Source organism: Penicillium verrucosum (genome assembly GCF_028828655.1).
Source record: "Penicillium verrucosum strain IBT 35672 chromosome Unknown utg000001l_segment0_segment0, whole genome shotgun sequence".
NCBI classification, from domain to species: domain Eukaryota; kingdom Fungi; phylum Ascomycota; class Eurotiomycetes; order Eurotiales; family Aspergillaceae; genus Penicillium; species Penicillium verrucosum.
In genome coordinates this window covers 1,093,226-1,106,092 of record NW_026643210.1, presented here as the reverse complement: position 1 = coordinate 1,106,092, position 12,867 = coordinate 1,093,226, and the positions used below count along the sequence as shown (strand labels likewise).

General features: G+C 50.6%; 4 protein-coding genes across 4 annotated transcripts; 3 read left to right on the top strand and 1 right to left on the bottom strand.

Moving 5' to 3' along the window:
* Positions 1 to 1,307: 1,307 nt before the first annotated feature.
* N7516_000408 (rhomboid family membrane protein) lies at positions 1,308 to 2,908 on the top strand (the record flags this gene model as incomplete). Its single annotated transcript, XM_057213130.1, has 2 exons — positions 1,308 to 1,764; positions 1,842 to 2,908. 2 exons carry the CDS (start codon positions 1,308 to 1,310, stop codon positions 2,906 to 2,908), a joined length of 1,524 nt encoding a protein of 507 aa, XP_057075013.1.
* Positions 2,909 to 3,351: 443 nt separating this feature from the next.
* On the top strand, positions 3,352 to 4,996 carry N7516_000407 (DHHC family palmitoyltransferase; the record flags this gene model as incomplete). The annotated part of the gene is made up of 2 exons (XM_057213129.1): positions 3,352 to 3,550; positions 3,621 to 4,996. 2 exons carry the CDS (start codon positions 3,352 to 3,354, stop codon positions 4,994 to 4,996), a joined length of 1,575 nt encoding a protein of 524 aa, XP_057075012.1.
* An 85-nt stretch (positions 4,997 to 5,081) lies between these two features.
* Positions 5,082 to 6,307, top strand: N7516_000406 (ubiquitin-conjugating enzyme E2; the record flags this gene model as incomplete). The annotated part of the gene is made up of 2 exons (XM_057213128.1): positions 5,082 to 5,103; positions 5,199 to 6,307. 2 exons carry the CDS (start codon positions 5,082 to 5,084, stop codon positions 6,305 to 6,307), a joined length of 1,131 nt encoding a protein of 376 aa, XP_057075011.1.
* Positions 6,308 to 6,580: 273 nt separating this feature from the next.
* N7516_000405 (uncharacterized protein) lies at positions 6,581 to 12,584 on the bottom strand (the record flags this gene model as incomplete). The annotated part of the gene is made up of 4 exons (XM_057213127.1): positions 6,581 to 10,575; positions 10,645 to 11,089; positions 11,144 to 12,231; positions 12,521 to 12,584. 4 exons carry the CDS (start codon positions 12,582 to 12,584, stop codon positions 6,581 to 6,583), a joined length of 5,592 nt encoding a protein of 1,863 aa, XP_057075010.1.
* Positions 12,585 to 12,867: the final 283 nt, after the last annotated feature.

The window sequence follows — 12,867 nt, the reverse complement described above, 5'->3', positions numbered from 1 at the left end:
ACTGCGATGGCTACAACTACCAGCTTGTTACAGTACTAATCACCGGATCTCTCGATAGCATGGACAAGAAGGCTCATCTTACCTGTTGATTCATTCCAGTTACGATCACCATGTTGCCATTGATGCCGTTGAGTTTCCTTCTATCGCGGAAATAACGCTGGAAGAGCCGCGCTCGAAAAGAAGCTCTGTTAGAGGATTAACTTCCATTTACGTGAAGACAAGATTCTGTGTTCTCTCTGCTGTAGGTTATGGCTGAAGGGCCACCACCAGGTCGCGCGTGACACCGTCTGCCATTGTGAAAGTGCCGAATTGTCAGCGAAGCGAGACGTGTCATAGCCAGAGAGAATCAGTTGGCCGTAGACCTTCTTCAGCCCTGTATTGATGAGTTAACTTCTAGTTCGAGAATGAATATCTTGGTGGTCGGATTAGATGCTCACAGTATATGGCTACTGCAGTGTAACTCCAACAGGCTACCACCGACCGCTTCAGGCTCGGAACATACCAATACTCAGCAGTACATCTTGGTTCCATCTAGGTGTAGGAGATGGAGAATTGTCCATATACAAAGTCAGACCTCATTGAAATCCGAGAATTTGCGGAGAAAATCTACAAAGTACTCTAAATACAGAGGCTTCTAAAATATTGCGGCCTTAGCATTTTAGGTTATGCAACGACACCAAAACCTCATCACGGTCCACGGGTAGTTATACGGAGTACGTAAGCTCATTCAAGTTTAAAACCGGCATAATTTGGACTAAAAAGGCGGAGTCCAGGATCAAGCCAATAGAGCCATGGTAGTCACGTGAGTGGTGTCAAACCCCGACTTTGGAAAAGAAATCAAGGGGCACTAGGCCTAATTAGGTAGGCTCGTTGGTTACGATGTCTTATGTAAGCAAACATCTCAAATCAGGCACAACCTTGAAAATTCATTGGAATTCTAAGGGAGTAGTAATTAACGAATTAACGAATTAACGAGGTAATGAAATAAATATGATTGTACTTTTTAGCCTTTCTCAGCCACTATAAAAGTGGCTAAGCCGTCGGTACTTATGGGGTTCCACAGCTTAGGGCGGAGTGGAAAAGCCCCAGCCGCGCGGCTGGCATTGCTGGGAAGACGTAGATCGGCCCAAAAATAAACCTGCGCCGAATAATGTGACTGCCTGACTACTTCACCTTTCTTTCATCTCTTCGTTGTCCTTTGTTATATATACTCTTCATAGTAGAGGCTCCCTACAATACTTTTGACAAGTTCATGAATCCGCCCTTCAGCTTCTGAAACTAAAACAAAGACTCAACCCCCAGGCACCATGGCCTCCAACGAATACTATCACGCGAATATCCCACAACCCCCCAGCTACGACCAAGCTGTCCCCGGGAAGACAGATCAAACTCTAAACACAGTTCCTGGAGTTGGATACGCGAGCCATAGTTACAACCACGACGATCCCTCAGCCCCTTATCACAACCGAGAAAGTCAACAGTCATTTGCCTCGGACAATGCACATTACCAGGCCGCCGGACGGGCAACGGAAGGCGACCACTACGCAGAAAACATCCCTTTGAAGACCAACACCCAGTATGGAAATAATCCAGATTGGATGCGCCAACAAACGCAGTACCCTCCATCACCAGGGGGTCTTGAGGATAGCCGACAACGTGATATCCGAAAGAAGAAGGGATTTTTCAGCAAGAAGATTGCTTGGGTGACATACATCTTGACATTAGCCCAGATTATCGTATTTATTATCGAACTGGTCAAGAATGGTGAGTTCTGTCCCTGCCTCGGTACTATTCCAACATTTCGGATCAAGGATCAACTAACGAAATCTTTTCCGCTCCAGCCCAGTTGACAGGGTCAGTTATCGAGACGAAGCCCACCTTTAACCCCATGATCGGACCTTCCCCATACGTCCAAATCTACATGGGGGCACGCTACAATCCGTGCATGAAGAACGTTGAGGGGGTCCAGAATGCCAATAGAACCCTTCCGTGGGTCTGTCCAAATGCCACATCGACGACGGTGACCGGAACGGGGTGTTCACTGTCTGAAGTGTGCGGCTTCGGCGGTGTCCCCAACCCTCATGTTAATGGATCGACGGATGATCAGCCGTCTCCCAACCAGTGGTACAGGTTCATCATCCCCATCTTCATGCACGGAGGATTCATCCACATCGGATTCAACCTGTTGGTTCAGATGACCATGGGCGCGGACATGGAGCGCATGGTAGGCATGTGGCGCTACACCTTGACTTACTTCGCCAGTGGTATCTTCGGGTTCGTTTTGGGTGGAAACTATGCGGCGCAGCTCGATCCCAGCGATGGCTGTTCAGGCGCCCTATTCGGTATCCTTGCACTTTACCTTCTTGACCTGCTGTACGACTGGCCTCAGCGCGAATCTCCATTGGTTGAACTTATCATCATGATTCTCGGAGTGGGTGTCTCCTTCGTTCTTGGTCTTCTCCCAGGATTGGACAACTTCTCCCACATTGGTGGCTTCATCATGGGTCTCGCCATTGGAATGACTATCATGCGGTCACCTAACGCTCTCCGCGAGCGGATCGGTCTGGCACGACAGCCATATGTTGCCATGAGCGGCGGAGCTGGCCAAGCTGCCCCCGAGCAAAAGACCACCTCCTTCATGGATTTCTTCAAAGGCAAACGAGGCCTCACCTCCAGCCCGGCAGAAACCCCCGGTTCTACAAATGGACTACTCGGCTTCTTCAAGGGCCGCAAGCCTCTTTGGTGGCTGTGGTGGGTGGTCCGTGCCGGTGCCCTGGTTGCGGTCCTAGTCGGTTTCATAATGTTGATCGTCAATTTTTATAAATACCCCTCCTCGAACTGCTCCTGGTGCTACCGATTGAGTTGCATGCCCGTCAATGGCTGGTGTGATCAGAACAACGAGCTTTGATTCAGCCTTTATATTTTTATTTCTTTTGTCGAACGTTCAAGAACAGTCCGCATTTCGAGGCAGAGCTTCGATGAATCTATTAGCATTATGACTGTACATAGAATTTATATTCACATCTATACCAATATTTCCATTTGGTTATCCCCTGTCCCTGAAAATGTTCGCCTGAAATAGAATATTATGTTGTAGTACGGAGTATATATTTCGTGTACGTACTGATTGTGGCTGGGGTTGTGGCGGAGCATGTAAAATTACTAATACCGTACTCGGTTTACCGTACCGTACATCTCACCTGATAGCCTCGTCTCATCGCATATAGGTAATCCTCAATTCAAATCCTGAGACTTGTCTTATAATTTCCAATGCTTTGTCTATAATGGGACCGATCCCATCAAACTCCTTCATGCACAACCTTCTTTCCCCTGTGTCATAAACTCTCAGTCATGGCCACCTTGGCCTCGTCACCCCCGACTTCTCCCTCGTGGCCCAAACGACGCCCTCGAGCCTGGGCCCTCCGCTGCGAACGATACTGCTGCGCAGCAGCAAGCTGCTTCCCACTCGCCTTCGTCTACGGCATCACGACATGGGCGGTATACGTTGCTGTCAGCATCGGCATCAGGCCCTCACGGAGTGACTGGATCGGTATGCAAGATAGCGCTTGGACTCGAACTCGAACAGCCCAATGTATCCGGGTGTACTAACGTGTTGGCAGGTATTCCAAGCTCCATCCTTGCATTTTCCCTCTACGCCATCCTCAACTTTTCATATACCGTTGCCGTTTTCACCGATCCCGGATCGCCGCTCTCTACCTCTCGCGGAGCAGATCATCATGAGTACAGCGCCCTCCCTCCGTCCGAGCACCCGGAGTTCACATCATATACCGTCACCTCGACTGGTGAATCACGATACTGCAAAAAATGCCAGTGTCCGAAGCCGGACCGCGCGCACCACTGCTCAACGTGCAAACGATGTGTCCTGAAGATGGACCACCATTGTCCCTGGCTGGCAACCTGTGTTGGACTGCATAATTACAAGGCATTCCTGCTGTTTTTGATCTACACCTCGATATTCTGTTGGGTTGTTTTTGGCATTGCGGCCGTCTGGACCTGGACCGAGATTCTGAACGATACCCAGTACATGGATACCATACTCCCAGTCAATGTAGTTCTGCTGGCTATTTTGGGTGGCATCATTGGACTGGTTCTGGGCGGGTTCACAGCCTGGCATATCAGTCTGGCTATACGGGGTACCACTACCATTGAATGCTTGGAAAAGACGCGGTATGTGTCGCCTCTGCGCAAAGCACTAGACAGACAGCGGAATGAGCAGGCGCCCAACAATAACTATTGGGGCGAGCCGGGCGAGGAAAGCATATCCACGCGACTGCAAGGATATGGGAATCAGATCATCGATGCCCACGCCAATGCAATTCCGGGAGTCACCCGGGCCGAAGAGGGCGAAGAGCACACGTATTCTGTGCCGCGCCCATCAGGGCCTCCAGATGGTTCCGGCAACGGCCTCACGCCAGCGCAGCAAGCATTGACCCGGTCATACGCCGAAATGGAGCGGCAGCGTGAGCACTCGCGGTACGAGGAGTACCAAAACGACGAAGACAACGAAAAAATGCCCAGCGCGTTTGACCACGGCTGGCGGCGTAACCTGCTCCACCTCTTCGGGGAACGGCCGCTCCTGTGGGCCGTGCCCATTTGCAACACCACCGGCGACGGCTGGCACTGGGAGCCGAGTGCTAAATTCCTAGAAGCGCGTGACCGCATGCGACAGCATCGAGAACAGGAATCCACCGAGGAGCAGCAGTACTACCGCGAGCTGTACCAACGCAATCTGGACAACAGTAATAGTTGGAGAGAAGGCGCTACACAGCCGCAACGCGTTCCAAACCGTGGTAGTACGCCTGATCGTCCTCCGACCTCCGTGTCGATGCAGACTCTTGCACCCCGGTCGCCGCGGCCGAGGCCTGGCGATAGTGATTATGGGGATGACGTGGAAGGGAACGGCTTGTTGGATCCGGGCGCTGGCCGCCAGCAGGCCACACGTCGTAATACTGATGAATGGCGGGACTGGGATTAAAACTAAGTGATTGTGTGTAGCATGTCTATGTAGCATGTTGAAGGCGTTTTATGTGTATCATTTTGTGAAAGTATTTATGGCATCTATGAAGCGTATGCGCAGCCTTGGTATGAATATACCATGAGGCTTTATGATCATTGGGCTTTAATGCCTATTATACTATCTATCTCTATATCTCTATAAGATACTATATGCTATATAGTTAGTAGTTATGCTATTCCAAGATTGTATACTTTGCCACTGCCCAATAACACCATCCCCGCAAAACCGGGACAACTGTCATCTTTTATCTCTTATCGTCCTCTTCTACCTCCATCCCCAACTCCAACTCCAACTCCGGCTCCAATTCAATTCCAATCCCAATCCCATACAAAGAACCAAAATGTCCTCCCCCTCAACCCGCCGCCTCCTAAAAGAAAGCACCGATCTCCACAAAAACCCAAGCCCATACTTCACAGCCGCACCAGTAAGCGACACCAATCTCCACGACTGGCACTTCACACTCGCCGGACCCCCTCCCCATCCCCCTACGCCCAAGGCCTCTACCACGGCCGCATCACCTTCCCAGCCACATACCCACTCCGCCCTCCCTCCTTCCGCTTCCTCACGCCGTCCGGCCGCTTCGAAGTCAACCGCGAAATCTGTCTCAGCATCTCCGGCCACCACGAGGAGTCATGGCAGCCGGCTTGGGGAGTGCGCACTGCGCTACTGGGTATTCGTTCTGAGATCTTCGGTTCGGAGAGTCAGGGTCAGGTTGGCGGCATGGAGGGGAGTGAGGAGCTGCGGAGGGAATATGCGCGGTTATCGCTTGGGTGGTGCTGCCGGGAGTGTGGGGTTGGGAATCTTGAGGCGATGAGGGAGTTGTGGGGGGTTTGTCGGGAGCGTGGGGTTGAGGTTGAGGGTGAGGTTGCTGCTGTTGACCGGGGTGCTGGTGTCGAGGGCCAGCGGGAGACCGTTGAGGCTGGGCCTGATGCTCTAGCTCCGGCTCCGGCTTCGGCTTCGAGTGGGAATGATCTTCCTATTGGCATTGAGGACCAAGATCGAGCGCATGATGTCGTTGAGAGTACTCCGGCTGCGGAATCTGTTCCGGCTCCTGCGCAGGTGTCTGCGGTACAGGCGCAACCACAGACACCGCTATCTACTATACAAGCACCGGCTGCGGCTGTTATGCCTATGCGGACAAGCTCGTCTCAATTGGCTTCGACGGAGTCTCCGTCTGAAGGTGTCTGGCTGGACCGGGCTATCATTGGTGTGATCGTTGCTCTTGTCTTGTTGATATTGCGCCGAGTGGCGAACGTCGACGATCTGTAAAGGACTTTGGGGTTTTATGTTGAGCATTTTCTCTCTTTCGGCGGCTATGCGGGCGTTTGGGATTGATTACATTACAGGAGTTGGTCCATGATATACCTCTAGATAGTTTTTGAAATCGAGTACACAGAATCATTGAAGTAAACCATCTCCTTGGTCTTTTTTTTATTTTCCTTAACTTTTCATGAGAAATGTGCGTAGCTTAGCAAGTATGTTCATACATAATTTTACATTCGAATTTAGTCGGAAATGAGCATCTGAGTCGAGGATGGGCAATCAAGGTAGAATCATCCACCAAGACTCCTGTAATCTCCAGCAAGCCATCTCTCCTTCGCCATTTGACTTGACAATGCCAACTTCCTCCAGCCATTGCAGCATCAAGACAATCTCCCATGTGCCCATGGCGGGCTTCATCATGTTAGAAATGTTACCGGCCTTAATACCGGGTCGCATCACCAAGCACCCGAGGACAGGGCCAAGCACCAGATCCCAGAGAGGATGTACGAACTCTCCATTGATGTCGTACCAAAGGGGGTTCCTAGCAGGCAGTTCCGTACCTGAGGATGAAGGCGCTGGTGGAAGAATCGTGGCTGCAGCTTTCCCGTGAACAGAATTACCGGAGCGGTATGATGCGGTGGGAGTCACCTCGACAGGGAAACGGAAGCGTTTCTTGTCCATCTGCCGAGTTTCATATCCGCCATCGGTGAGACCGAACTTTTCGCGGGGAGGATCGCGAGGTCGCAATTGAACAGCACCAGAAGCGTAGAGATTGATCAATGCGAGGATATCGCCGTCTTCCGCGGCGTACTCGACGTCGAATGAACCGGTAGTCCGGAATTGAAGATCTAGCGTTTTGGTCTTGAAACGAGCGGCACGACGCAGCTGGGTGCTTTCGACGGCACGTTTGCGGCTCAGTGTCTGCAGGAAATATTCCGAGATATCGTAGTTGCGACCCGGGGTGACGCGACCACGGGTGGTTGAGCTAAGGACACGCTCGTTGATGAGTGCCTGCGTCGCAGTGGTGATGAGTCTATCGCCAAAGCGTTGCAGGATATCGCTCGACTCATTGGGTCGATAGGTCTCTTCTGCGGTGACGATATTTGCCCGAACCCAAGTCTTTGCAGCCTCAATTTGTGCCTCAGCAGCCTTTCGTGAAGCCGATTGGGTGCGGGTTTCATCATCCACCGGTACAGCAAATGGATTGCGAGCCATCAAGTTGCGTTTGTGGTTGATAGTGACACCATGCACGGCCTGGTACAATTCGTCGCCTGCCGTAAGATCATCTTCACGTAGTTCGAAAACACTGTCGAATTGCTCCCGTGTTGCTGGAAGGTCTGGAGCCCGTTCGGACGGAGAAACATCGAGCCTAGTGCTTGCCCACTCAACCAGGGCAGGCCAGTCATAGCGGTCCAAATCAGAATAGTCAATGCGCGGGACTTCGTCCTTTTCATAGGCCTCAAGGAAGCACTCTTGGAAATCTCGATGCATCTTCGTAATCTGCAAGCGATTCTTGTTGAGTATCTGACGAGCTCGCCCTTCGATAAAATCCGAGTCATGGTCTGGGAAAGCTTTCTTCACCAGAGCCCAATCGATCACTCTTGATTCTGCTCCGCCTGCAAGCACACGAACAACGACAAGAGCAACCACCAGCTTCTGTTTGAGATCCTCGGAGATAGGCCGTACGAAGCGCTGTCGGCGAATTCGTTTGGGGGTCGCTGACTGTGCTTCTTTGTCGGCTGTTGCAGTATCATCAAGTTTCGCCAGACGGCGGTCCGTGACAGGAGCGCGCGGGCCCCGAGGAGCTCGCGTCCTTCTCGGTTTTGGTGCCGGTTTTGGTGTCTCAACTTTTGGAGGAGGTGGTGGAGGGGGAGGTTGAGGTAGAGACAGGCGCTGGCGACGGACCTCGCTACGCCGTGCTGGTAACTCTGGTTCCACTTGAGGCGGTTTCGGAGGGGGCATGTCAATATCAAATTGAATATCGCCGCTGATCTGCACTGGCTTGAAAGCATCCTGAATTGTTTGGCTGATAAACTGTTGGCCTTTGAGGTTTACTTCAAAGATAATTGGATGATGAAGCTCCCATTTAAGGATCTTTTTGGTCTTTTGATTGAATCTCGAGAGTAAAACCTGGACTTTGACAGCCATGGGCATTTCCGGCAAGTCTGGCTCGTCACGGGCCAGTTTAGACAATTCATTGACAGTTTCATCAATGTTCAAAACCGACGGTCTTGGCCCTATTGGTCTTCCCCTTTTGCGTTTAGAACACGACCCTGTGGAGAACGTCCCAGTACTTGGGTCAAATTGTTGTATCGGACTCATCAACATGGCATACGCTCCGATGGCAGAAATCGGTTTCATCATCCGTTTGGGAATGATAGACTTTTGGTGCTTGCCAGGACCCCGTGTACCTGTCCGAACATATGGCCGAATAATTGATGTGTGCGGATGAGCATTAAGGTCCAATTCAGGAGGGCGTGCAAGTGTCATGAGTCGCTGAACTCCAGGTAGGTCAGGCAGTTCATCCTCTTGTTCAGCAGCCTTAGCAGCCTTGGCTTGGGCTTCCAGACGTTTGATGAAATTCGCCTGGGCCTGTCTCCGTCTTCTTGCCTCCAAGTTCACAATGGAAATAGGCTTTTGTTGCAGGTGAACATGGGTACCTTCTTCGACCGGGAAGGAGAATCTCTGTGCGCGGGGAGGTGCACCGTGTGGTCGACCACTATTTCTTGTCAAATTTGGGTCCAGCTCAACATTGGCCGCAAAGAAGGGCCGCGACTCGTGGAAATCAGTAGCCAGAATCTTGTTCTGCATCTCCTTCACCAAAGGATCGTCTGGTGACATATCAGGCTTCAACAACAACGTCCTTGTCACCATCACTTTTCTCGTGTCTCGGCCGCTGAAAGTCAGCTGCCGAAGCTGGCCGGCATCAATCAATTGCTTGCAGGCAGTATTGATAGTTCGCATGTCCGGCTTTTCCTTGGGATGGAACTTCATCCACGCAGTGACAAAAGGATACCACATTGCGGTGCCCGCTGGGTATACACCATCAGCTTTTTCCATGATTTCCATGATGAGCTTTCTCCGAAGAACGCTGATAGACCCGCCCCTCCCAATCACAGGTTTAGGGGATCCTGGTTCTTCCTCATCTGGAATCCGCAAGGTTCTGAGATTGATTCTGTTCCGAACACGCGGCTTTTTCACAGGCTTAGTGCTAAAATTGAATCTCTGGGGGGCCAGCGGGCCCAATCGTGGTGCCGGAACATCAGTTGGACGGGGTGTCGGGGATTGTAGAGTGCTGCGGTCGGAGGATGCTACGCGGCGTCGCTTTGATGGGGTCCCAGCTTGTTCTTCTTCGAGTAAATGAACGCTGGCACTCTTGTCGCGATGGCGTGGTGTACTCGCTGTGATTGAGCCCTCTTGTGGTGCTGGAACTATAGCCTCGGGTAATTTCTCGTTGGCATCTTTCGAGGGATCATTTTGGGCCTTTTGAAGTCGAGATCGTTTGGGAGGTCTCCCGATTTTCTGCTCATTGGCCTTGAAGTCCAATGATGGTGTGGGTGAGTCCACTGACTGGTCAGGTAGAGTTCTCTTGGCTCGCCTTGAAGCTGTCGGGGTGGGGGTCATGACGGGCCCCTCGGAGTTGACAACTGAAGGTGCAGTTTCCGGGGCAAGGCTCTCGGAAGCCCGAGCGGTGCTAGCAGCATCCAATACCTTGTCATCCTCACTTGTCTCATCTTTGTCCTTGACAAACCAAGGTATGGATGTTAATTTTGGTGATTTGAAGATCGCAATTCGACTCTGTCTCGGGCGACCTCGGGCCTTGCCGGCTGGTCTTCTTCGGCCGTGAGGAGTCACGTATACACCAGGAGCAGGCTTATCCATGACCAGAGCTTTGTATTCAGTCCAACTCTCATCCATGCCAAGTGCTTCAAACTTCTCTTGCTTTGATAATCCCTTAAGGCTGTCATGCTTAATCTTGGCTCTTTTGGCTTGCGGGGATTCCTCGACATATTCCCAGCCATAACCTTGGATTGCCTCCGCCTTGGGCTCAATTTGGGATTCCATGGCTTGAGATTCTCTGGCTTCTGATTCGCTAGCTTCTGGTTCTCTAGCTCCAGATTCTGTGGCTTTGGGCTCTTTGGCTTTGGATGCTCTGGCTCGCTTTTCCAGAGTCGCGCGGTTCAATGTGCCTTTCGGCCGTCCCTTGGGTTTGAAACGGGGCTCATACTGCTGCTTGGAGCCAGGTGGGAGTTTATCGGTACGTGTACGGATCACTGTGATTTAATGTTAGACCCAAGGCAATTTCTCTTGTGGAAACCAAGGAGAGGAGGAAGCAATCATACCATGTTGACCGTTTGGAAGTTCAACAACAAACGGATCGCTCGAAGAAAGAAGATAGTTGGGCGGTTTGACAGCCAGGATCCCGTCGAGTAGAGTTGAATTTGGGTCCTTCAACATATTCTTTGGGAATTCCTTTTTGAGGAATCCATGCTCATCAAGCTGAGGAAGAACACCAAATGGCGGTGCCACGATCTTTAGTGATTTGGCTTTCTTGGCTGGAAGCTCAACGGCCTCCCATGATGCCTGGCCAGCTTCAACAAGATTTGCGAAATTGTTTGCCGAATAGTGGACATAAAACATAATGGTCTTTTTCATTGCCATATCTCGAACGATGGCGTAATGGCGGAGGTGAAGTGGCTGGGCCACTTGCCACAGGTCGACCAATTTATGTACCATACTTTCAGCAGGTCTCTTGTAAAAGGACCCAAAGCAGGTCCAATTGAGGGTCTTGATTACTTTGTTAGCTAAGAAAATCTTCACTTTTTTGAGGAAGGCACTTACCTGGTTCGTGATGCCTGTTGTGCCTGTTCTTTGAATGATATCAAAGATTTGGTTGTTGAGAGTACGGTCCGGCGTCCAACATGGTACGATGCGTGCAGACTCTCCAACATGTTCTTTGATCAGATCCATCCTACCGTCCTCCGGGCTAGGCGATCTTTTGCTTGGGGCCTCCGTCTCCATGGCATGGTCCCGGTCTGGGGTAAGTCTGGAGGTTCCTTTGGTTCGCACCCCATGCTTATTCAAGACCTCAAAATTAAATTCATGGAAAAGGGCCAGATCTTGCTCTGAGGGATCTCGTAAAAGCTTCACACAAGGATGCATTCTTTCGTATTGTGATTCGGCTCTCACACGTTGGACCACACCTATCCGCTCCCACTTACGGAGGGCACGGGACAAGACTTTCCAACGCCAATGGTCATCAAATCCCAGGAGTTGTTTCAAATCATTTCGAGCAATCAGTTGGTGCTCTCGGAGAATGTCGAACAGACTGGTGTTGAAGCTGCCGAAATCAATCATGTTCTTCGACTGCGGTTCTTCCTTTGTTTCGTCACTAGTGGGGTGGCGATAAAACCGCTGCAGCGTGCAGAGGCTGGTTCGGGCTGTTTTTGTTTGAACGGGTCGCTTATCGATATAGCCCTTTCTCTGCAAAGCATCGGTACGCTTCGGAACAGACCGTTTGTCCTGGCCACTGAGCTTCACCAGCTCCGGCTGCACAATACCCTTTGATCGGCGTGAAGCAATCACCGACAGTAGGACGAATTCAAGAGGTAGTACCTTGGACTCATCTGGTGGGTGGCCAGTGATGGCAACCCAGGTTCTCTCTTCTGAGACAAAGATTCGAAGCGGCGGTAAATCAGGGGTTTCATCCGCGATTTGATCATTGCGCTCCGTTTTTCCTGAGTCAAGCTGCTCGGCTTCACTCAAGGTGAGATGGTTCCATTCATTGTGCTGGCCAATAGACACCTCTGGGTTAGTCGTGAGCCAGGACCAGATTTTGGATTTGAAACGATGATCAATATTTTGGTTTATGTCGGGAGATTGAGCATGAAAATCATCAATAGCTTGGAGTAGATCAGATAACGTTGCGCCTTGATATCTGTTAGCATTCTGTTCAACAATATGTATATGAATAAAAGCGACCAATCAGGGCTTGAGACAGAGGATATAGATCGACGTTGGGTCCACACCACAAGGCGCAGAGTCAAATCCGTCATGAGAAAGTTCTGAGAGGGAAAGTATAATAGGAATTCAACATATTCCTTAGACTAGGGGGACTCTCGACATAGTTTCGGTGACATTCAAAATCCACATGCGGTATATGACATGCGTCTCCAGGGTGAGGAAAAAGTGGGTCTCAAGTGAAGAAACTATACACACCTTGATTGCCGCAGAGTGCGACTTCGTTCAGCACGAAGTCGATAAGATGTTGTACGCCAGGCATGGCTACATAGCCTTTTTCTAGATAGAAATGAGAAGAGTAAAAATGGTAAAAGAAAGTTGATGGATGTGGGGTAATTAATGAAGGATAGAAATTTTTGGAAGGGGGGATTCGAACGCCGAACTTCCAATTTTTGCAATGCGATTGTCATGTCACATGATCTTATCTTATCAATGCTTATCAATGGCTATTGTTGCCCTTTTTGTAAGGCATCTTAGATGATCCAACATTTTACCTAGTTACGCTCTGATTATAGTTCGTCAACAATTCCATTAGTTATGTTGTA